Source organism: Vollenhovia emeryi, unplaced genomic scaffold, assembly GCF_000949405.1.
Source record: "Vollenhovia emeryi isolate VEMERY1.0 unplaced genomic scaffold, V.emery_V1.0 DF939123.1, whole genome shotgun sequence".
In the NCBI taxonomy this organism is placed as follows: Eukaryota; Metazoa; Arthropoda; class Insecta; order Hymenoptera; family Formicidae; genus Vollenhovia; species Vollenhovia emeryi.
This window is the reverse complement of record NW_011967243.1, coordinates 3079395-3103731: the sequence shown is the minus strand read 5'-3', so window position 1 is coordinate 3103731 and position 24337 is coordinate 3079395. Positions and strand designations below refer to the sequence as shown.

Genomic DNA, 24337 nt, shown 5'->3' with positions numbered 1-24337 from the left:
GATATTGGGTTTGACAAATCCGATTTCGTGGCCGGGACGTGCATCGATGTAACAGGCTTCGAAGATTGATTTTCGTCCGTATTCAAATTTTTCATTCCTGCCAACGCCATGTCCAATTCCGTAACGTTAAAATGAACGAACGAACGAACGATTGACGGTTCGAACGCGAATGCTTGCGCCTAAAAATCCGGAATGATAAAAGTTGCCCGAAAAAAAAAGAAAAAAAAAGATAAAATATCCGTATATTCTACAACGATTTTTGATTTTCCGTAGGAAAAAAACGCGCGCGATCACCGCGACATGATAATCCGGCGCTGATCCGACAGTCGCATTTTAATCTTTTAATCGGTCAAAGTGCAGTTCCATGGAATCGAATCTTTTTTTCCCCCCTGAATGCCTCCTCTTTGATCGTCCTCGCGGGGAAGCAATCGAGCGTCCCCCCCGTTTTCCAGCTCGTTCTAAGTCTCCATTTAGCGAGAAACGAACGAGCCGCGGGCGTTCTCTCGCAAATTATAATCCGCATTGTGCGCGGAGTTACACGGGCGTTTGCGGGAGATGGGTTTGGGAAGGTAGACATGCAGTGTGCAGACGCAGTGAGATTGACAGGCAAAGCCTTAACGAGCGGCGCGTGCAAACTCATTGCAGCGAGTAATTTCCCCGATCGTTTTCGATATCACTCGATAATCTTCGACGCGCGATAAAGTGATGGAGTGTATATACTCAACCGATGCCCTCGCACCCGGTACGTAATACAGTTTAAATGACCGCCACCGGGCCGCGGGTCAGTTGTTTACATCAGCGATCATTAATGTCTGTGAAAAATTGAATTTTTAACACGCGAACAACCCGGGAAAAGATGAAAAGAGATCCCGACCGCTGATAACAAATCGTTTGTCGAAAATCAAATTTGCGCCCGGCGACGAAGAGAGGAGGACCCGTCGATCGGGTCGGATCTAGACAAGTTTACGCATCGTGATATCAAAGATAAATAACGTAATTAGTCGGAGAACACGGTCTAACGTTTAAACTAACAAGCTAAACTTTATCGCATGGAAGAGAACCGGCATATAAATCACGCTAACTACGTAAGTACTGATCGTTAAGAAGAAAAAGGCCATCGCGAAAAAGTCTTTCGAAACTTCAACGACGCGCACGCACCTCTTCCACACCCCGGCTACGTAAATTAATTATCGTCGTTACACCACACGTTCGTTTTTATCGCGTACCCCCGCCAAAGTTTTCGCAACTTCGCGAAAGTATTTTCGAGGTACGCTCTTGATTACTCGCTGCAGGAGAGATTTCACCAAGAAGAATACGTACAAAGGATACGAAACAAGCGTTAAAATACAGATATACATGTACAAAAGGTGTGCTGCTAAGATGGCCTCGATCACGTACAAGTATTCCCGTGCGAGGCACTCCATTAACGGCATTGGTCGATACTTTTTTTATTTAAAAAAGGCACGAAACGGAAGGATCACTCTCTCTAAAAGTCAATCAGCGAATTGAACAATGATTTGCACTTGTAAGTACATTTTCTCTTAAACTTGATCCTGAAAATTGCATAATTGTGAGAAGATTTGGCATTTTGGAGAATATTATGAGAGCTTCTTGACATTTTACTAGTAAAACGTATGGTATTATAAAATTTCGAAAAACTCACAGAGTTGTTCAAAATGCCACGTTGTCCCACGATTACATAATTTTCAGGGTAAATGTTAAGAGAAAATTCCGTGTGTACCACTGAAAATTGCAGTAATCATACTCGTAACTGTAAATCAGTGACTGTTCACTGTTTTCAGTGATAATCCACCGATTGACTTTTACAGACTGGTGACAAGTCCGACGGAATACCGCAGCGCGATACCACGTCGATTCGTTCGGGGGCATCGTCTCAGGTTACCGCGAAATGCCCACGTGGATGATCCAATTGAATTTCGGACGTCGACGTTAAAATGCCGTTTAACAGAGTACTCTCTGGGCACAGGGAATACCTCCACTCGGTTAGACGTTGGTTAGACGCAACCTGATCTGGGCCGATACTTACGTGGGTGCAAAGGGATGCAGGGCCGTGGCCGCAGCTGCAGCTGCAAGCGGCCCTGGATTCCTGGCAAGCGCCAGGGCGGCCGCGCCTGTTGGGAAAGTCGCCCTCGCCGCTCCTACCCGGCCGCGCTGTATGGCGACTCCTCTAAGCGCCGCAGCTGCTGCAACAACACACACGCGACACGCGCGCACATGCACGATTACACAAGGTCTCGCCTACCTTCGGGACTTACGTCTGCTATCGACCACTCTCCGCCAGGACTCCAGGTTGCTCCTCTAGGAACCGCGGCGCGCATCGGCTGCCGGCGAGACGGGGTACGCGGCTTGATTTGATACCCGGTTACGAGACTTAGGATCGATATTCCGCCTGGGAGTTAGCTCGTCGAACGTTTCACTGTCGCGTGGGAATTTATGGGGTAAAAAATTCCTAGGAAATTTTTATTCGCTGATCAGTCAGCACGTTCGGCAAACTCGTACAAGCCCAATATTGATCTAAGGACGTTTGACTGAGTCTCGGCCCTTTCCACCTGGGATATCGCACTCTCATCTTGTCAAATTTCGATAAGCTTTTTAATCAATTTTTATAATCAATTCCTTGTTACAGGAAATTAATACAAACTTTTGGTATTTAGCATTTAAATATTTTAAATGATTAATTAATATAATTAAATAATAAGTTTAATTGTCTGAAAAATGAAATGTTCGTACCGATTTCTGTACTTTTGCAATTTACTCCGCTAAAGAGTTCAAGTTTCTCAAGAGCTTCGAAGTTAATTCGAAATTTGCCACTGTCGATGAAAATTCAACGATGAGGTGTGACGAAAGAAAGAAAGGGACAACACTGTGTGCTCTGAATAAAAGATTTCAGTTTCGAAAGTGCGTCTAGCACGAACGATGTCCAAAAAAAGACAAGCACGATTCACCGACAAATACGTATTTGACCCTGCCAATGCGGAGCAAGATTTCGATCTAAGAGAAGCTGCGGCACGAGCAGGAAATTTTGTTCTTCCTATCAAAGATTGGCTTTGGGGAATTGCGCCCGAGAAGTAAATACGAACATCGGAAAACATCGGAGAACCTCGCGGCGTAAGAACAGAGAGTGTGGCGGAGGGAACTTCGGAAAACCAAAAATAGAAAAGTTCGCTTCCTCCGCTCCGCTTGCATTTGACACTCGGGAATGGTTCGACGGGAAAGAAACGAAACTCGGCGAAACGGAATTCGTCCCAGGGAAATTGCTCCTTTACGGGTAGATCAGATTTTTTTTCCGCGCATCATCGCAGCTGCTCGCGACAGGTCCCCACAGTTTCTTTTGGCGGACAACATAGGAGGACAGTTTTCGCGAGTGACAATTGCAATTTGCAATATTTCGAAGCTCACGCGAGCGATTTGTGATCCTCGAAGCTTCGACGAGGAGCGACGCCGGAAGCTACGTCAGTCGCACTTGGGTGAAAATCGAGATTTCGTGAATCTAACGAAAATGAAGCGAGAGGAAGAGCGCGTGAGAAAACTCGAAGAACGCAACGCCAAATGTAGAGATACTCCGCGAGGCTGGTCGGCTTGTTTTTCAGTCGGTCTGGTCTGCGGAGGTTTTCGAAGGGAATATTTTTCCGATGGAGCTGAATAGACGACGACGTGTATGTCACGACTCGATCCGTCCACATTGTGGAGCAGCTGCCGGTTGCATGATCGACGCCGGTATTCGTAAGGGGAAGGAAGACCGCGCGTGGATGCGCAGTTCGGGAAGCTGACGATGCACAACAGTGACTGCTGGGCTTTCTCGCCCGGTGATGCATTTCACATTCGCGACAGTGGGCTTCACCCGGTGAATTTCGACGAGATTGTGGAATATCAGCCAATCCTTGTATTTCCAGAGGGAAAGGAAAATAATCGAGATTCTGTTATCTCGCAGATTGCAAAACAGACACGGGAAGATGACAGGGAGAACGTAGACGTAACGTTTTTTGATTCGAGATAATTTGCAAGACGTGGAAGGTGACTGCTGCTTTAGCAGATGCTAAAACGCATTTCTGGAAATTACAGAGACGTCAAAGAAAGAATTGGGACAAAGGTTGCGAGCGTCGTTAGGCTGAACTATGAGTATAATGATACTTCTGGCAGATACCAATCTGCCAGAAAGTAAATGATGTATCGGTCTATCGTACGGCGGCTCGTATTTCTGAGATATTTCTTAATTTATGTTTCGAGCGTTGATAGATGATGTGATCGGAACACCTGTATAGGTAGCCCTGATGGATGGATAGTGACTTTAATGAATAGCCGCTGCATTGACGGAAACGACAAATAACGTTGAGCTATCGACATAGCCGACGAGAAAAAAAAAGTTGGGAAAGCAAACTCGGCAACGGGAAGAATCCTTTTTATCTCCCCGGCTGGTCCAAGGTGGAGCAATAAAAACTGACGATTCTGCCTACCTTTTCATCGGCACCAAGTCGTCTCGTTCGGATCGGCTGCTGATGGAGCGATTGAACAAGTGCTTTCTCATTTATATACACGGTTTGCATTGAAACGTTCACCTTGAAGAGAATAAAGCTTGTTAAGAGATGGCCGTTTCGATTCTCTCTCGGACACAGAAAAAAAATTGGAATGAAAATTTTTGCATTACAATCTACTCTCCAAAAGTCAATCAGCGACTCTATTCACTGTTTTCGGTGATGATTCACCGATTGATTTTTAGAGAGTACATTTACTCATTATATGCCGAACTCTCGTGTCGTGTGTATTTAAAACATACGCACACGTATAATGAAATCCGTATAGCTCCAAGCTTTCGCTTAGAAGCTCAATTATAAAACACCGAATAGAATGTTGTTACGTGAAGTGATCTCGTGTACGTATACTTTTAACGAATGGACCAATCGTGAAAGTGCATATCTCTTCAAAGCGCGGTAAAAATTATACCAAAGGTATAATACATGTACGCACGGTTGTTAGGCTAGTGGATTCAACGAGCAGCACATCAACAGCATCCTCAACAGACAACTACCTACTGTGCAGGTAACGCGCGTGATGTTAGCGCAAACCAAAACGCAAGTTAACGATCAACGACGGGGTTGGTTAATAGGTCGGCACGATCGCCGGTTATCTAAAGGCGGGTCAAGAACAAGAGCGTGATGCATAAATAGCAGGCGCATTCCAAAAAGAGGAGGGGGTGGTTTGTGTGTATGTGTGTAGGGGGGGGGGGGGGTAGCGATGTTACAATTGCATCACGAACTCCACTTTCCTAGGCTCGCGTGATCTGTGGCACAGAAATGTAATTACCAATATTGCCGGCGCGTAGATACATGTACATTTGATTTATATCTTCCTCGATTATTAAAATACGGTTCTTACAGATTGCGATTCCATAGAATCGGCAAATCCTTTGATTAATGAAGAGAAATATTGATTTTCGAGCATCTCGTGAACGTCCCGTGAACAGTACGTCGCGTCTATTCCTCTCTCAACTTTATGAAAATACCACTTCGTTCCGATCGATGCGAGACAACAATTTGTCGCAATTCGTTTTCGAAATGTACATGTGAAAATAAACGAGCGACGTATTTTTGAAAAAGAATGTTCGTACACGACACGGACATTTCGGGAATGCAATTCACGCGGCGACCGGCCGTTCGATTCATCCTGGACACGAGTTTAAAAGCCAGCCATGCCGAACGATCGCTGTCTTCGGCCAAATTTTACGAGTGCGCGTGACATGCCAATTAGCGGCTATTAATTAATCGACTGCGCACGCGGCGGCGGATCGCCCGGCACGGAGAAAATCCGAATTTATGGAAATACAGTCCGGCGAAGAGCGGAGAGATTACAATCTCTCGAACAATGAAAGAGTTAAATACGCCATCGGTTTAATCGGCCCGCGCCTGCCCCTTATTTGAAGTCATACGCTGCGTCCGCGCCATCAAGTATAATTCTCGCGATAACAGACGTTTCCCGTTAAACCGTGCATTGTAAATTCCGCGGCACTGCTGTGTCGCAAACAAATGGGCTTTTCATCGATGCGCAAGTTTAATCGGAAACCAATGAGCTTGCGAATTAAATATTAACCCTTCAGCTGCCGCAAATCAGAACGTTTCCATCTCGTACGTATTTCGATTCATTTGCACGATCGTAAATAGGTAATGTAACTACAAATTGTTGTACAACCTGAAAGAAGGAAATCTTTCGCGATAGATTTTATCAAATTCGTTAAAATGTATCTTAAACAAAAAACGACTCAACGTTTTCTCTTCATTGATATCACTGTGACATTTCTATCGAGAACTAATAATTGATCAATTTCATCACCTGTTACGTTCACTTTAAAATCCAGTTACAAGATACGTTAGCGGAAATCCGCGCGATTAATTCCAGCCACAGATCGCGACCGTCGCCTGAAAACGAGCGAGCTCCCTAAACAACCGAACGAGTTTGACTAATTAGGCGGAAAACATCAATCTATATATATATGCGTGCCCTAAGGAAAGAAACGATATATACATATACACATGTATAATAGAGGAAGGAAGGAACAGTATTGTGTTCGTCCAACTAGCATCAATGCAACAACCATGGCGCAGCATTCGGGTGGTGGTTTTGCGGTTCGTGCACAAGTGAATATTCAAAGGGTTTCTTTCCACTCTGTGTGCTACACTGCCGATACGAATACACCGAGAAGAGGAAAAGGTGGCAACATTAATTATCGAGTGGTAAAGAGAAGAGAATACAGTGAACACACGAGAGGGTGCGGATAGTTGGGGGAAAAAAAGAGGGTGGGCGACACTGGGGGGGGACGGTCGTTCGTCAGACCGACGCGGTCGTTCGACGTTAAATTTATGATACCGGTTTTTCGCGGCGATCTGCCAGGGGGTTCGCGAGATCCCGCGATACGCGGAATATATCGTGCGGCGGAATTACGCGCGATATGATAAGAATAACCCGCGTGAAATAGCGTCCCCGCGATGAAATCGCGGTAATGAGCGAATCGAAAATCGCGTATCACGGCACGCCGGTCTTGCGTAAATAAACCGCGGACATTTCGCGACTCGCCGCGGCACATAATGGACTTGTAATGCAGTCTATCTCCCCGGGGAAGGATATTCCGATGATTAAAAATGAAACGTCGGCCGCGCCGCGATTAATTCGCCGATGCACTTCGAGAATTGACCGATACGTTATTTCTTCGCACACCCCATTCAACCCCGTGCCCGATGCTCCGTTTGATAAAACTCTACAGCATGTGCGAAGATCACGGTAATAATTTTCTCAAAGCGATCCTTTAAAATCGCGATTTTAATATCACGCGCGATTAAAATATTATTCAATTGCGAGTGACATGCGGTCGCGATAAATTGAATAAGTTCTGTAAAATTTACGATAACACAAGCGAAGCAGTCTACCGTTTTCTGCAGTGCGCGGCGTTTTTATACGAGTAAGGAATTTTAGTTTGTTACGTGGATTACATATCGTCTGACATCGGCCAAGGAGACCCGGCAGGCTTTCTTATTGCTCAAAACTTTCAGCCGGATAACCGTACGAACAGATCCCGAAAGATTATCTCGGGCGGGGATTTTTGCCAAGTGCGACCCAATTAAAAAAAAAAATTGACTTAACTGACCGCGCCAAAACGAACGGAAGGAAAGGAGCGATCGCGCGGTCTCCGAACGACGAGTGGAAAAGGAAACGAGCATACATTCGAAGATTGTGTACGGATTGAACAATTTGACGATTGCGCGCGACGATAAAAAAAGCTTTCGGCGTCTCGCACATTTATCGAGAGCGACTTTCGACCCATTCTCGAAAAATGCAGGAAGAACCGAGCGCGCGTCTCAGGCGAGGAATCTCAAATTGTCCAGATCCGCTTTGTTGCCCGAAACACCTTTGTCCCGCGACGAGTCGCGCGAGGACAAAGAAGGCGAGGGGTTGATCGGAGGGTAGCTTGGGGTGTTCGTGCTCGTTTATGCGTATCGTTTTGCACGTGTGTAACAACCACACACGTTTTGTCTCGGGGTGCCGCGTATATAATGTGGTAGGATCCTTAATTCAATCCGTACCTCCGTCTCGCCGCCGCCCTGGGTGCAAGGACGAGCGGTGCAGCTGCGGGCGATGGGGTCACCGCGGCCGCGGCGACCGCTGCAGCTGTAGCCGCCGATGGCGCCGCCGCTCCTAGCCAGCTCCACGGCATGGCCGGCAACCTGTATCCTGTTTTTGTCAGAGACTGTTAGTGCTCAGTTGTCGCTCCCGTGATCGCGCAATGACGGGAACGCAGAGTCTTAATCCACCCCTCGCGAAGCGAGACGCTTCGGACAGCCGCGTCACGTCCGGCCGGCAGCCGAGTGCACCACGTGCAATCGGGTTAATAATTAACGAGCGACAGGGTGGCCCACCGGAGTGTGGCTCGAGACATAAAAAATGAAGGATTCTTCTTTCTCTTCAAAGCGAGATTCCTTCGGCTTAGCAGCGTTTGAATTGGAACGTTCGTAAAAGCGCGACGGTCTCGAGACGTACGGGGACCGAATAATCGCTGAATAATCGCGCTGTTAATAATTGAAATTCGACTGGCCCAGTATTCGTGCGATTGCCGAACATGTCGCAGCTGCCCCTTTCGAGAGAGTGGATTAAAGCCTCAGAATTCTGAGACTCGCGGAATGCCTTTTCGTAAATTATCGGCGCTAGTTTTCATTACAACGATATTTCACAAACGTCAGAACCATTGTTGTGTTAATTTCAACGTTTCGCGAATAATTGGCGGGTTAATTCGATGCGGTTCAAACGGTCGTAAAATATTGCTGTTGATTAAAATTACGAGTAACACTGCGCAGAGAAACGATTACAGCCGAACTAGTTATTTCATTAACAATTTCGTTAAATTTCACGTTAAAATTATCTCGCACTGATGCGTTTGTCTACGCAATAAATTTCGCAAGTAAATCGCAAGTATCTTAGCCTATTAATAACTGCGGGCGGATAATGGCATTTTCGGTGTCAGTTAGCGAGTTCTTCTCATATTATTTTGCTGCCGCTATAATGACATGTGTATCGATTGGTATATTTGTGGCAAAAATATTTCATCAGTCCACTTAAAAATTTTAATAATTGTACGAAAGAATGTTTGCAAAGGCTCCCTTTTCGCCGCCTATAAATCTTATCGCGCGATTCAAATTTACGTAAATTGAAGTTGAAAAAGCAATGAAAACCGTGTATGTGATGGTCGTACAATTTTGCTTGTGACTTAAATGGTTTAATTCGAATCCAAATCTCTCTCTCTATCTTTTCCATTCAACAAACTCGCAATAAAACCACTCGATATTATTGGAAATTCAGAACAAATGGATATAAAAATGATAATTAATGCGATAGTCGCGTGTATGCGTATTGCAAATCAAATGTTACGTAGTTAGGTGCCCCTCGAAGTGCCGCTCGGAACATGCGATTTAACGTAATATCGATCTCTTCAAATGTAATTATCAGTCGATAATAGTAACATCATTACCGAAATTACCCGAGTTATCCCAACCGGGCAATCGAAAAATGTTGGCGAGCACTCGACGCGCCGGCGCGTAATGTAATGCGAATACGAGGAAGAGCTCGCGCGATAAATTCCGCCTTAGTCCCCCCCGAAGATAAAAGTCGCGCGATAGGAAGATATTAATTATGCGTTTCGTTGACTTTAATTTTAATTTTTAACTAGTTAATTAACACGATCCCCACCGCCGGGCCCTCGTAAAACAGATTCTAATGCTACACAGACGAACACGACCACGTACGATCGCGGGCAAAGAGGATTAATGCCGCCGTGACGAACAAGATGAAATTTTATGCAAAGCTTGCGGACCGGCTCGTTAAGGCGAACGCACCGGGCAGATTTATTGCATTCTCGAAAGTTCCCAACTTTTCTAAAGCTTCGTTAAATCGTAACGGCGCGCTGGGCCGCGGGAGGACGAAAAAGAGCCGGGGGGGGGGGGGAAACTGCGGGACGAGATTTGATTACGGTCGGCGGATCATCCGGCGCGGTGTCCCTTCACGCGGTAAATCGGAAACGGATTAATTTCACCGCGAGATCGCGCGTACAGGTCGAAAGCGCGAAGCTCCTCGAGCCTCGTCAGAACCTGACGCTTCTCGATATGGATTTATTAAGTTTCGCCGCGCCCGCGTCCGATTGTTAATTCGACGAATCGAACAATCGGCCCGGCTCCAAGCCCCTCTGGCGCTCGCGAAACCCTTCATCCGCCCTGCCGACGATTCACAATTGTAATTCGAAAATCTTTCAACTGCTACTTTGCATCGCGATATTGCTACTTCGGTCGATTTAGAGAAATGGCATACGATTAAATAATTAGAGCGCGATAAAAATCACCGTGTAATTCTCTCGCGAAACCTGTAACGCCCGAACGAAAATTAATTGAAAAGGAATTGCGAAAAATCGAAGTGTGGGACGAATTATGCGTTCGCGATCAAATATATTACGGTTAGACATTATATCGCGTGTCGTATCTTTTAATATTATTCGCGCATTTCTCATATAAGAATCTAACATTAATAAATCTCAGAGCAACTATCGATATTATATTAGACAACGTTTAAATAAAAATTTATTGTATCCTAAATATTCATTAAAAAAAATGGACGGAAATGTAAATTATCGCGAATTTTCTCATGCTGTTGACACAGCTCAGTTTGGCGTGCGCAGTATTGTTAATTATCGCTCATTTTTCATGCTAGTTTATTTGCTAAACGACCGCGACCTGCATATTTCGCCCAGTACGCACAAACGAAATATTAATTACGATATTTACTCACTGATTTATTACCAATCAACGCCGTGCCATTCGTGCGTAATTGCATATTTGATGCCCGATATAATTTTACGCACTGCGCACTTCGCCCCGGGCGTGTGTATGCACTTTTTTTTTCAATTCTGCAAACGTCAACTAAAAATCTAACAATCGCACGCCGCCGTACCGATCCGAAATGCGCTCGTTACGTATAAATCACTCGCGTGTTGCCATAAAAATATTAAAATATTCAAACTGTAAACCGCACAATCGCGAAATGTACTGGCCCCTTCAATCTCGTGGCATAAAAAAAGAAAATACAACATTGCAAACACCATTTGCGAAATATCAACATGCGTAATTGTGAACGTAAATAACGACTTGCCTATTTCATTGCGATTTATATTAATTCGTAGAGCGCGTAATACCGATATTGCAGAAAATTGCGAGTCCTCTACGTCCGTCTACGTGAAAGAAGCTGAACGAAGAGGCTTTTATATTATTGTGTCTCGAGAGGCAGAAGAGGGTGCACCATTGCAAGTGCTGCATGATATAATTAAGACGATGGAGAGAGAGCCGACTGATGGGGGGCACTAAATTTAACGAGAGAAAGAGAGAGAGAGAGAGAGAAGGGGGCGTCGAGGGAAACGTGCACAAAAAAAAAATACCGTCGAGATTTTATAATTCCTTCGATGGCGCACGGGACTCTCTTTGCATGCCTTTCTCAAAATAATTACTCACAAAAAAAGGCCACCGAGACGATTCCCGACGCACGTACCGAGCGCTCGATTTCAAATTCGAAGAGTTCGCGTTGACAGAACGAGGAGTAATTTTACCGCCGCGAGCAATATATTTCTGCGTAGCCGCGATTACCGCGGTATATTCTACTTTACCACGTTTTTGTACTTGACGTACTTGTTCCCGTGCAAATTCTCGCGAGCGAGCGCGGCCGCGCCGACGCGTGTGTATTAAATGGAAAAATGGCAAAACTCCGAGCTAAACCGAAACGAGAACTTTACGGGCTTGCGCGTAAACTAATTATCCCCACTTTCCGTCCTCGTTTAATTAATTCCGCCCACGGGAGTATGACGAGTCGGATAACTTAAGATTGAATGAATAAAAACGGATAAATTCCGAGTGAACCCGTTTTCTTTAATTAAACGAACGCCGGGGAGGGAAAGATCCGGCGGGAGCGGCGTTCGGATCGCACGAAATTCTCAGGCTGAAAATTTTAATTGCGCCGGAAGGACCGACGTTAAGATAATTATTGATACGCCAAATATCGACGCGCGGGGATTCCCGACGCCGGACACTCGTTTTCAGCGGAGATACAATTCGAAAATCGGATTAACACGCCGGCCGAAGGTACGATCGAATCGAATTGTATACTTTCCAATTTCGCCCGCGCGATATACAAACGCGGGGAATAATATTTTCGCCGCGCTCCGTACGTCACCTCGCGCACGCTTATCAATTATTACGCGATAGCTTCTCGTCGCGCGCCATTTTCAACGCAATTACCCGATAATGAGAATATTGGAGGAAAAGGAACTTTTATCACAGCGTGAAACTTCGTTATTTGCGCATCTAGGCCACCTGGTCTGAGCGAAAATTATTTTTTATACCAACAACGCCACCTTTATCGCGCCCGCCATCGTAATTGTCAATTATGTCGCGTTTCGTATTTAATTCTGCGCTGTTTCGTCGCATTAAAATTTGTAATATCAATTTTCAACCGCCCTTACGTGCGGAATATGAGGATCCGATAAAATTCGATGAAAAACGCGAGTCGCCGTCCCTTAAATTCCAGTCAGCGTATCCCTAACCGCCTAGCATTCGGCGATTTCACGTATACGTTATTTACGCGTAGAATTTTACGCGGGCCCGACCTTATCGCTCGTATACCGGTGACGTAGCAGTGACCCCGAGGGAAAATCCCAATAAAGAGAAAACGTTGTTTTTCGAGATCACCGGGCTGCGCGAAAAAATTTGCTCCGAATGTTTCGCGTTTGACCCCGTTGCGCGCGGCCCGGGCGCTTTATCGAGACACCGATAATATTTAAAGATGTCTCGATAAAAGCGGCAAGGTCAAACGTGTTTCAAACATTTAGGGGAAAAGCGAAACGCTCGAGGGCAGCTCGGGAATCCCGTCCACGGCGTGTCCCGCGCGAAGATATTAATCGCGCGTCATTTTCCGAGTGTCCTCCGCCACGAATATTACAAATTGAATGCAACCGTCCGGGACGGCGTTGGCGTTATCGCGTATGACGGCGTGCGCGCTAAGGGAAAAACAATCCGCGCGGAGATTCGGCTTATGCGGGAGATCAACGGGCGCGTTTACGCGGATACGCCGAGAGTCGTCAGCGGTGCTGTGAGTAATTAATATGATTGAATCTTGGGGAGGCGGGGCGCGCAGCTCGTGCAGCTTTGAGGCTTTCGTTTCGCGGCCGGTGACGCGCGCGCGGAGAGAACGGGAGAGGGCGACTCGCGGGGCACGAGAGGGCGTCGGAGGGTGCGGCGAGGGTTGCTGGCAGGGTTGCTACGAGCGATCAATAAATGCCGCTGCCAGCATCCACCCCTGGACCCCACGTCTCTCTCACGTGTCGTCGTCTCCCTCTCGCGCCCCCTACCCGTCGCCCCATCCCTCTCCCGCGCACTTTTGCACGACGCGCCTCTCGAAAGCTCTTCCCGTCGCTCGCGAGGTACAACTCGCTAGTCGATACAACGAGAGAAAAAGGGAGTTCCGAGTTTACCTGTGTATCCCCGGAGCTGTACACGATCGCCTCGCGAGAGGGCCACCGGCGACGGCGGCCACGGAAATGACGGCGCGCCACCGGCCGAAAATGTTCGCGCGCGCCGTTGTATCCGCGTTTTAGGAAACGATGTCGCCGCGAGGAAGAGCCGCGCGATGCTCGATTGATTTTCTCGCTAAGAGGCGGCGAGAGGGAGCCCATTTTTACGCCGACACGTGAGAAATTGAGGGGCGAGCTCACCAGCTTGTAAGACACCCTTTAAACACGCGGTCGCGTCTAAATGGTACGTGTGACCTTACAAACCGGCTGCATTCGGCGGAAAAAGATGCTTTGCAACTGTTATCGAAGTCGTGAATCCGATTGGCGTATACTCTTGAATTCACTCAAGATTAAGAGGCTACACCAATCGGTTTCACGAATTTTCCAACAGCTGCGAAGCAGCTCTTTCTGCTGAACGCAGCCATTGATGGCTCTACCATCTCCCTGCACTGAACTCTGTAAGAATTCCTCGATTTTGACGTGTTCCTCGGAACAAAACAAAAAAAGAAGGAAAGCAGAGAAAGAGAGAAAGAGAAAGAAAGAGAGAGAGAGAGAGATGGAGAACGAAGAGCAAGATCCAATCTCTTGATTTGAAACGACGTATAAATTATGCGAGGGAATGGAATATTGGATTTTGTACAGGATTAAGCGGGGGAGAACGGGTCGAGAATGTCGGTGTTTGAGATTATTCGACGTCGCTGAAAGTGACGGCTCGCTCGCGTGCGAGGCGAGCAATTGAATCAACTCGCTCGCCTTTTCCACGTAGCGCGTTCAAGTCGTAAATCACGAGTACTTAAGGCGTAATTAAGCCGCATTAACTTTACAAAGTGGGCGATGCGAGAATCAAGATCGAAGATCTCCTCTGTGCGCTCTAGATCGTTTCGCGAAGATTAAGATGTTTGAATTGTCGGAGCCGGCGATTCGTTTTGCTCGTTTCGTTCGGGAGATCGCGAGGCTACGTCGTATCGCGCGCCTTTAAGACAACGCGTCGAAGAAGCGTTCTCATTCGTGAACAACAGGCCCGCGATAGCGTGAAAGGAGAGGCATTAACGGCGGCGACGTTGGAGTCGAACGAGAAGAGCGAATCAACGTGGAAACGAACGTGATAATATTAAACTCGAAACTGTCCCCGATACAAGCCTGAAATTTTTACAAAGTGTTAATAATCAACAAAGTTTTTGCACAATCGAAGAACCGTATTCGCGTTAAATTATCGATTTTCAATATACTGTTACGTGCATGTAATACGATTGCGTTGTTACAGTGCAAGTAACAATTGTTCCGTGAATAATAAACATCGTTACCGGTCTAAAGAAATATCGTCGACGTAATGACCTCTCTCTCTCTCTCTCTCTCTCTCTCTCTCTCTCTCTCTCTCTCTCTCTCTCTCTCTTTCTTTCCCTCCTTTCTCTCCCTGTCTCTCTCTCTCTCTCTCTCCCTCCCTCCCTCCCTCTCTCTCTCTCTCTCTCTCGTGAAGTTTATTAAACTCGAGAAGAAGAATAGGCGGCGGATATTAAAGCGTACGTCACGTTAAGCGTTTCGCAAATAAATCTGCCAATAAGTCATTACGAATTCTGGAAATGACCGGTCGCGAGAGGCGGCGGCGAGATGCGGGCCGACCCTTCACGTCTTTCTCGTAGAAACGTCAACGGCGAGGACAACGGAAAAGATGCAGGCACTGACGTATCCAGCGAGGGGGGTGGGCGGGCAGGGGGGAAGAGGGAAGGTGTAAAGAGCGGACGGAGTGAATAGTAGAACGTGAAAGAAAACAGAAGTAAGAACATACACGGAAAAAACAGGTGTGAGATGCAGCCGTGGCAGGCTGAAAAGTCAGTCAGATGCACTAGAACCACAGTCGCATGACCCAACGAGTAAAGCAACAGTGATTAAGGTGTGGGTGTTTACATAACGTACTTCTCTTGGCAAATTACTTGGAATTCAAATCAACGCTCACAGGACTAATGACGTTAGCAAACAGGACTACCGCGACCCGTCGAGAGCGCGCGACAAACCCGAGATACCCGTTACGTGTTCGCCCCGCTCGCAACAAAGACTAGCGTTTACCGAATGCGTCGAATCTGAACGCGAGGATTCCACGCTCGCGTAAAATAACATCGAGCGCGCCAAGTTAGAATCGCGATTGTTGAGCTTGAACGTGTGATACGTCATGAGAATGAAGTTAAACGCAACAATGTCCTTATGATGAAGTCACTCTCGGTTGCCCCGTGGATACGTTGAAAGGAAGAGAAATCGAAAATTATGCAACTGTCCCACGATATCAAAATGATCAATTATCCCGGGAAATAAAGTCTCGAGAGGCCCCCCATCGGCAATTCGACGGTTCAAACGAAGAAAAAGCTCGCTCTAATTCCACGAGCTTCACAAGTCCGGAGCTAAAAATCTTCCGCGTTTTGCTCGCTCTCTCTCTCTCTCTCTCCTCCTCGCGCGCGCGTTATCGATCCCGAGCTCGCGCTCGCACACAGGCGAAGAGTCTCTCTCGCTCTCCCCCTCTCTCTCTCTCTCTCCCGAGGGTCAAAAAGTTTCTTCGCCATATCCCAAGGCTTGCAATGAAAATCGTTGCCTCCGCGACGGAGGCAACCAAAGTTCCTGAAGCGGTGGATGAAGGCGGCATTCTCGCATCGAGGTATGCAGGTACAATATACGTGTTTCTTTCTTTTTGCTACACAGATAGACTCGATCGCAAGGCTCCAATCGGCCTCGACTCGTGTGCCGATCTCGCTTGAGATATATGATTCCATGCACTAAGAGATATATTATTCGTTCCAGAAGTATAACAATAACGATTACGGTCTCCGAACGAAAGCCATTCAAAGATACTTCCGAGCAAATGGTGTGAGTGAGTAATATACGCCAAAAAAGGAGATGCAGAGATTAGTATATATATATGTATATATATATGTATAAACGTGAGCTCTTCTACTTTCACATCTCGCAAAGAAATCGCTATCTACGGGACACGATCATAGTGATTCAACACTGTTTTCCCAATGCCGACGCGGGGTGGATGCGTCTTCGGATTGTGCTTCCGCGGCTTCGATAACGACTCCGCGCGCGACGCGATACGCTCTTTCTCTCCATCGAATCACCCCGTGGTGACCGACTGCCGGCAAAGCTAATCCGTCCATCTCGTAGTCGCTTTCACCGCGCCCGGGAGCTTTTACTTTCTTCCCAAGTTTTTGCGAACAATTGCTATCGGGAGATTTCCAGCTGCGACGACAGTTCTCGAGGGGATGAAGCGACGGTTTTCCTTTAATAAATCGTACACGTGAGTGGTTCTCAAACTGTGCTTTTTTTTTCGCGTCCGAATGGCACGAGGGATATAATTTAATTTCGAAAAACTGTCGTTCAAAATCCGTTTAACGAAGAGGCACTTGATTAAGCTCCAATAAATAATTGTGCCTTCTTAAATAGGATTCCATTACTAGTGCCATGTTTCGTGATTTCCCAGAGCATAAATGCAAAATGAGATTTTCTACCGGGTCATTTTATTCTATCCAACGCGCTACGTTATTATTCTCGACGTCGTGATTGTAATGCGGGCTCTATTATTCCGGGCTATTAGAGACAGCCGGTGGCCGATCGTTAAGCCCCAACGATTCGTCGATATGATTGTCGAAGGTAAGGATTGGCGACGATTCAATATTTAACTGCGCGAGAGAAGGCATTTTTCTCGTTAGGTGTATTTTCCACGTCGAGCAGCAACGATAAAAAGCCTAAAGTATGAGAACCACCAGGATCGTTTCGCTCAAAAGCGCCGAAAAACGTTAAACGCGCGCGATATTACGGGAAAAAACAACAGAAACGTCTCGGCGTAGATCGACGTCCGCGAGAGCCCGAGAAAGTACTGCAGTGGCTGCTTCCGTGTAGCTACGGTGGCTTAATAATAATTTAGTTAGTCGATAAAAGAGCCCCTCCCACCCCCCCCTGATAAGCACGCGGGGTATTTTTTTTTTACGGCCGCGAGTAACGCGCTCGTCGAGAACGCGAGATTGACCGGATCGGATCCTCTATATTTTTTACTCTCTCTTTCTCGAAAACGACGAGGACGACGACGACGGAGTCGTCCATCTTGTCGCCGAGTTTTCTTCCAAAAAACAAAGCGCACTCCCGCTTGCGGCCCACTACTAAAACTGCTGGCGGTGCTTGCACGCTCAGAGGTAACTAATTAAGGCTACGCACTGACGACTAATTAGTGGATGCCAGGCTAAACAATCAGTAAGAAAGGTGAACGTTGTGTATACGATCGGGCCGTTTCTAAACAATGCTCCTTCCTCTTTTAGCAGCAAATCATGATTAACGAGAACCGTCGTGAAGAAAGATAATAATTTTCGAAGAGAAAGAGCCGGGAGTTTGGAACAAAATACGAAATTCAACCTCAATAATTCCCGTAATTCGGTTTAATTTGGAAAAGAAATTGAGCCATTTGAAAAAAATTATGTCTCCCCTTTTAAAAATGTCAATTTAAAAGTTCACTTTATTTCCCGACAACGCGATTCTTTATGCTAATGAGAAAACGAGCGACCGCCTTCTAAACTTTTCGTTTAGAGGGCATTGCCGATCGCATTGTGCAATTGTCAATCGCGACGTGTCGCGAGGAGATGCGATTATTCAGAAACGCCCTGCATATTACATACTCGTGTGCCTGCTGAAATAATGTCGACGACGACGACGACGACGACACTCGCACGATTCTTTCGTATCGTGTGCGATCACTCGCGAGTATCTATGTTAAGTGCGGATTCTAGTTAACGAGACGCTGGCCGTCCCGCCGACAATTTCCCGCGGACGAGCACCGACGTGCGCGATTATCGGATTCACTCGCGAAGGAAAGAAATGGCGAGCGACGTGGCCGGCACGATCGGCGATTAATCAAACGTAGGACGGTATACCAGAATTAATTAGTTACCACTAAGTCAAAGGCGGCATTTGTTCGAGCATGCAGCAACCTTCGCCCGTTCAAAAAATTATTTGTCATGTCTCTCGCCAACTAACACACCGTGCCACGATCCATTAACATTAATCAATGACAATTAATAAACAGTTCCAAAAATAATAATAATAATAATCATAGTAAGAAGAGTAATAAGTATTACAGACTGTGCCGCCATGGCAGCCCGTACGTGAAGTAGTGATAGAAAACTAACGAAAAAAAGGGGGGGGGGAGGGGAGGAAAAGAAGATATCGAAAGAAATTGCGTCGAAGAAAAGAGAAAGAAAGTAAACGAAACAAGTGAGACGAACATGCTTTCTCGTGTCTGTTGCGTTTGTTCTTGCACGTTATTTCTGTCACACGCGATTATCACTCGCGAAGTCTCGTTAGCTTGTGCAATATGCATCCTGTTTTAAACGATATGTGAGAAGAGACAGACAGAAAGAGAGATATATATATATATGTATACGAAAGAACGCACGAGAAAGACAAAGAAAGAAAGAGGGGAAAAGAAAGAGAGAGAAAGTGAGGGGAAAAAAAAAGAAGAGAGAAAACACGATACTGAAAGTCGCTTTCACAAACTACTTCGCAGCTTTGTAATGTATACGTTATGAGTGCACATATGTTGTTAATCGTACGATACTGCCAGGACGGATTATCATACGTGTGAAATTACAATATCATAAATATGTGTCCGCGTGCATACAGCGCCAGGCGTTTCTCTGCGAAGAACGCATATGCACGCAGGCACATACGGCATATCGGTATAGATATATATATATCAATATATATATGTAATGTATATATATATATATTCACAGGTGAATCTCATATGAAGGCAAGCCAAGGCCACGACATGAGACGTGCAAATTAAAAAAGGTAATAATATTAAAAAAGAAGCAAGTAAAAAATTCTCTCCCAAAACCGCTCCAACCACAACCAAGCACAACCACAGGCAAGATACGGGCCTTTATGTCAACGAGACAGTCATCAACCAGTGAATGTGGCGCATTACCGTGATTATTATATGTAATAGTAACAATTTAAAAAAATATCTATATATATAATGTATGTATATATATACGTATGAGGTAAAGGCGGGTTAAATCGACGAGATGAGGAGGGACGTGTAAAAAGGTGGGGGAGGGGGGAAGGTCGGCGTGTGGAACCGGTTGCAGCGGACTCGATCGGATAATTCGATTAACTGATCCTCGTTAGCGACTCCCCCGGCGTCCGTAGTCTGCGAACGCGAAGGGGGAGTCGTTTCGCAGTTAACCGAGGTTAACGCTAATCGACGCCGAGTGCATTCGGGCCCGGCGGAAACTAGGGCTCGTGGAGGACTCGCAGGACTCCGGTGGGCAGGAGCTATTAAGTGGAGGGAGAGACGAGTCGACGGTGTGTCCCGATTAATCGAACTGGCGGTGTGAGTGAAATCAGTATAAAATACGTATAGAGAGGACATACACGCAAAACAAGCGCGGCGACGATGCCGGGGTCGGGGGGAAGTGGATTAATCGATTAATCTGCATTTCGGAGACACGAGAAGTTTTCTGCTTTTTTTTTTTTCTAAGGCGGCCTGGCGGGCAGGCGGCACGAGACTGTGAAGCGACCAAAAGTGTGTGCCAAAAGAGGATTGTTAATGATCATTATATACGACATACTCTCGCAAGTCAATCATACGGAATTATTATGTACGTAACGTAAGTACCTCATGCTTTTACCACTGGACAGATAGAGCCCTAAAGATTAAAAGCTACCAGGCGAGACTCTCGTATCGTTTCTCGGAGATACTTTGGGAGTTGTGGGACGTCCCTCCGAGATTTCGCGACGCGCCTCTTTTCCTCCGACGCCTAGCGTTTGCATCCGAGATTCGACAGAGATCAATTTCGCAATTACGTGTACAAAAATAATACACTTTCCTCTTCTCCGTAGATGCTAATTCCAATAATACACGTCTCTTTCCCATTTTTTTTTCCTCCCTAAGGACTCGGTCCACATTTCTCGGCGTTACGTCCTTGTGTAACACAGGGAGATCCGCGCTAACACGTCAATTTAACATAATCAAGACGGACTTTTCCTTCTTCTTCCTCGTAAACGAGTAAAAAAACGAAGACGCAGGGCTGAGAAAAGAAGCGCGTCCAAATGGATACATCATCTCCGGGTGCGACGCAGATTCTATGCATTTCGCAATCCTTGCACATTCCGTGCCTACATCGTCTCGTCGTCGTTGTTACTTGCTACTCGTACGATCCCGCTCTTTTTAAACTCTCTTTTGCTTTTTTTTTTGGTAGGAAGGGGGGGCCGTACCTTTCGAAAATCATCGTATTCGTGGGCCTCTTATTCGATTATCGCTCGTGTGTCTTCAGGTCTATCCCCCGGGCATCCTTTTCTTCGGGCGGCATCGCTCTTCCGTAAAAGTCCTCTTTGGCCTTTCGCATTGCGACATAAACAGTTGTACGGTTGCTTTCTTCCCGATGTCCTGCCGTTCCTGGCCCTTTCGTGCCGTCGAAGTATCACAGGACGTTTCAGTCGCAAAAGCACTCGTGATTATGGCTGTTACGGCGTCTTTCCGCACGCGGATTCCGCGCGTAAGCCGAACCATAATGTTTTCCAGAATACCGACTATATCTTTGGTAAGATAATTGCATTTCGAAAGTCTTGAAAATTTTGACAAAGATATACTCTCGAGTTCCACTCTCGCTTTTACGAGCGAAAAGCCCTGCGTGGTTTCACGTGCTCTTTTTTTTTTCAACGCCCCGTGGATCGTGTGATTCAAATAATATAAGCGTAATCTCAAAGTAAAAGGCCTACGAGCATGCGTCATCAAAATCGTCGTCGTTGGTAACGGGGGTTTTCCGGAGTCGCGAGGGCAAGATTTTCGAAGCCTATTCCCGGACTTTCGCGAGATAAAACCCGCGTCTTTGTAGATTCAGCGATTCACAAACTGGGAATAACGCGATTTAGCTTCAAGTTCACGCATAATGGACGTCGGACGCCGTGTCGTAAACGCAATAAAATCTCGCATGTCGGGAGAGGCAAATCTTTTTCTTTCCCGGCAGCAATATCAATTTTCCTCGCGCGTCGCCGGCGCGACCGCGGCGGCGCGACTGAAATGGAAGAATTCTGACGCGAAGGTAAAATTGGAGAAAGGAACGGGCGGGAGCGACGGGAAGGAAGAAGAGAGGAGAGCCGGGAGAAGAACGTGGAAAAGCGGTATGAGATGGAATGAAAATTGTTAGGGGACGCGGAATGCTTCGGGAGCTACGAAACGGAGTAGTAATATCGCCGCGAGAAGTGCGAGGTTGGGATAAATGAAAAGACAGAGAGGTGAGCGGTCTCCGGGAGGAAGGACCTCGACTTCCGGATCCTCCCTCGGACGGAGAACTCGCCCTCCTCCCTCGCGTCTCTTCTTTTTTATCCCATCGCTAAGCTGTCGTCCACGGCTGTGCGCCCGGGCGTCGCCCGCGAGGGCGAATTTCGGGGAGAATTTCCCGTGGAAAAGGAAAACAAAGGAACCGAACGCGTGGCCAACGCGTAGATTTGCTTCGCGTACGCAGAGGGTATGCGGCCCGAATACTTGGAGTATGACTCGGGGAGCAGATTTGCCGAACGACGACGATTCGATGAATAGACGGGGAGAATAGAGCGCGATAATCGACGAAAATATCCCCGACTACTCGCGGCGGAAAGTTCAGCGGCGGAATACTTCCGCGAGAAGACCGAAGAGAGAAGTGTGCGAAATGAACACGTCGACGGAGCGATCGCATAGTTAAACAGGAAGAGAGAACTAGGGAAGAGGGCAGATATATAGTCGTAACGATAGAATTTGTTTGCCTCGTTTGCCACTTTTTCGCCTTACTTTTGAAAAACTACTTTTACGAATTCACTATTGAGATTTCGCTTACGTAACAACGAAATGAGATTATATTTGATAAGTTCAAGTTAATTATTCTTCTTGTTATCGCTTTATATAATTTTACCTAGCCAGAAATGGCGCTGAAATTTTACGCGGCCATTTAAACGTTTTAATGACTCGCGCGTCTGCCAATTCCCAGTTTCTCCTCGATGAATAATATATACATGCATGAACGTGCAATCGTGAGAATCGGTTTTCGATTGACTCGTCGATGTACGGAAAGTAAAAATTCCTCTTTATTGACTGAGATGTGACAAATCGGTCCGCTTGTGTGTCACGCAGATTTGTTTCGACGAGCAGCGACAAGAACAAGCCGCCCTTGTATCGATTAACGATTTGCTTCGCTGCTGCTCGTTTTGCTCCAACCCTCGGTAATACAGTTTGTCCTTCCGCGACATTAATAAATTCCATTTTGCATAATTAAAGTAATTTTAACTGTGCGTAAACGATAAGGAGATATTTTTTTTTAAATGCGCCGTTAATAATTATGTAAAATAGAGACGAGAGCACACATACACGCGCATACACACGTCTCGCAATTTATTTATGTCGGTGCGTTCAGAATTTTTCGAAACTCAATATTCTAATTTTCAAACGAATTTTCAATTTTCTGCAAAAGCGAACTTCCATCGAATTTTCGCACAAAACTGAATATTGTCGATATTCATTGGTACAGAAATATTCACGTTTATCCGCGTATAAAATTTATGCTGATCTGGTGGAAAGTAATGATTTCCTCTTTACATTTGTCATGTTTTCGTTCCCGCTTCAAGCTCTCGCTTCATTTATTCATCTATTTTCATTGTCACTTTCCTCCGGTCGATTCTAATCCTCTGTTTTTCTACAAATATCTCCATGCTCACTTTTCGTAGAACACTTAATCGTCCACACGCACACAAACACTTATTTGACGTTTACTATGTAGTCTAATCGCTATGCAACTAACGCTGCGTCTTAATCTCTTAAAAATTGTCTGAGTAAGCCTACTTTCTACGTTTGTAAAGTGGGGTATTATGGCACACGATTGATCGATTGGATCAGTAAAGGCGGGATAAATCACGATCGCGTCGTTTGTATATGCGGTTATTTAATAGCGAATTACCCCAGTTTACTCGTCTGGCGAGTAAATCGATGTCACGATCTTTGGAATGTCGGTTTAACCCTGTAATAGAGTACAGTCATGCGGTTGCGTAATACTGTTCTACGTTCTCGTGGATCCTGCAAGTGCGCCTCGCCGTTAAGCTCGCAGGGCAGCGCGCGATCCTCCTCTCGCCAAGTGTAAAAATCACATTATATAAAAATAGACGGTGCGAACGGGCTGGAATCACTTGCAGAACCACGCAAAACTTGGTGCTACGTCACTTCGGCTAATTAAAAAAAAAATGCAGCCGTGTCTCTTCTGTCCTATGTAAAAACGTGTCTACGTACACTAATTACACGAAATATCTAAAATAAGGATCACTTAATCACCACAATCAATACCCTGTGTTTCTTTTTGGCACGGTATACTTATGTTCTAAACACGTTGCTCCCGTGTTCACATTGACAATTGACGACGAAGTCGTCGGGTTTCGCGAAGATAGTAAACGAGCGAGGTAAATCATGTCGAAAATCGAAATTCGTAAATATGCAAAACAATTGTCTATCCTTAATACTCTATTACCCTGTATTCATTACGCTAAACCTAAGCTGTTCCGGAATTATCGAGTAATTTGCCACTTGACTTTACGGAACGTTCGCCTATACACATACATTTGTACCAAAGCATGAGCAAAATACAGCAAATCACCGTATTGATATATTCGATTGAAAAATTAAAAAAAAAATTTTTCCCCCGATTCTGCTACTTCGGCAAACAGTCGTGCATT

At 46.0% G+C, this 24337-nt stretch overlaps 1 protein-coding gene across 4 annotated transcripts in view; it reads right to left on the bottom strand.

Moving 5' to 3' along the window:
• Positions 1–24337, bottom strand: part of LOC105569714 (RNA binding protein fox-1 homolog 2) — a 281021-nt gene that overhangs the window by 21199 nt on the left and 235485 nt on the right. For 3 of the 4 annotated variants that reach the window (XM_012026389.1, XM_012026390.1, XM_012026392.1), the window contains exon 9: positions 2048–2204. In XM_012026389.1, coding sequence (XP_011881779.1) covers positions 2048–2204 — 157 coding nt within the window. Of the gene's footprint in view, positions 1–2047; positions 2205–8090; positions 8239–24337 lie in introns of all 4 variants that reach the window. The other variant, XM_012026391.1, reaches the window with a different exon arrangement.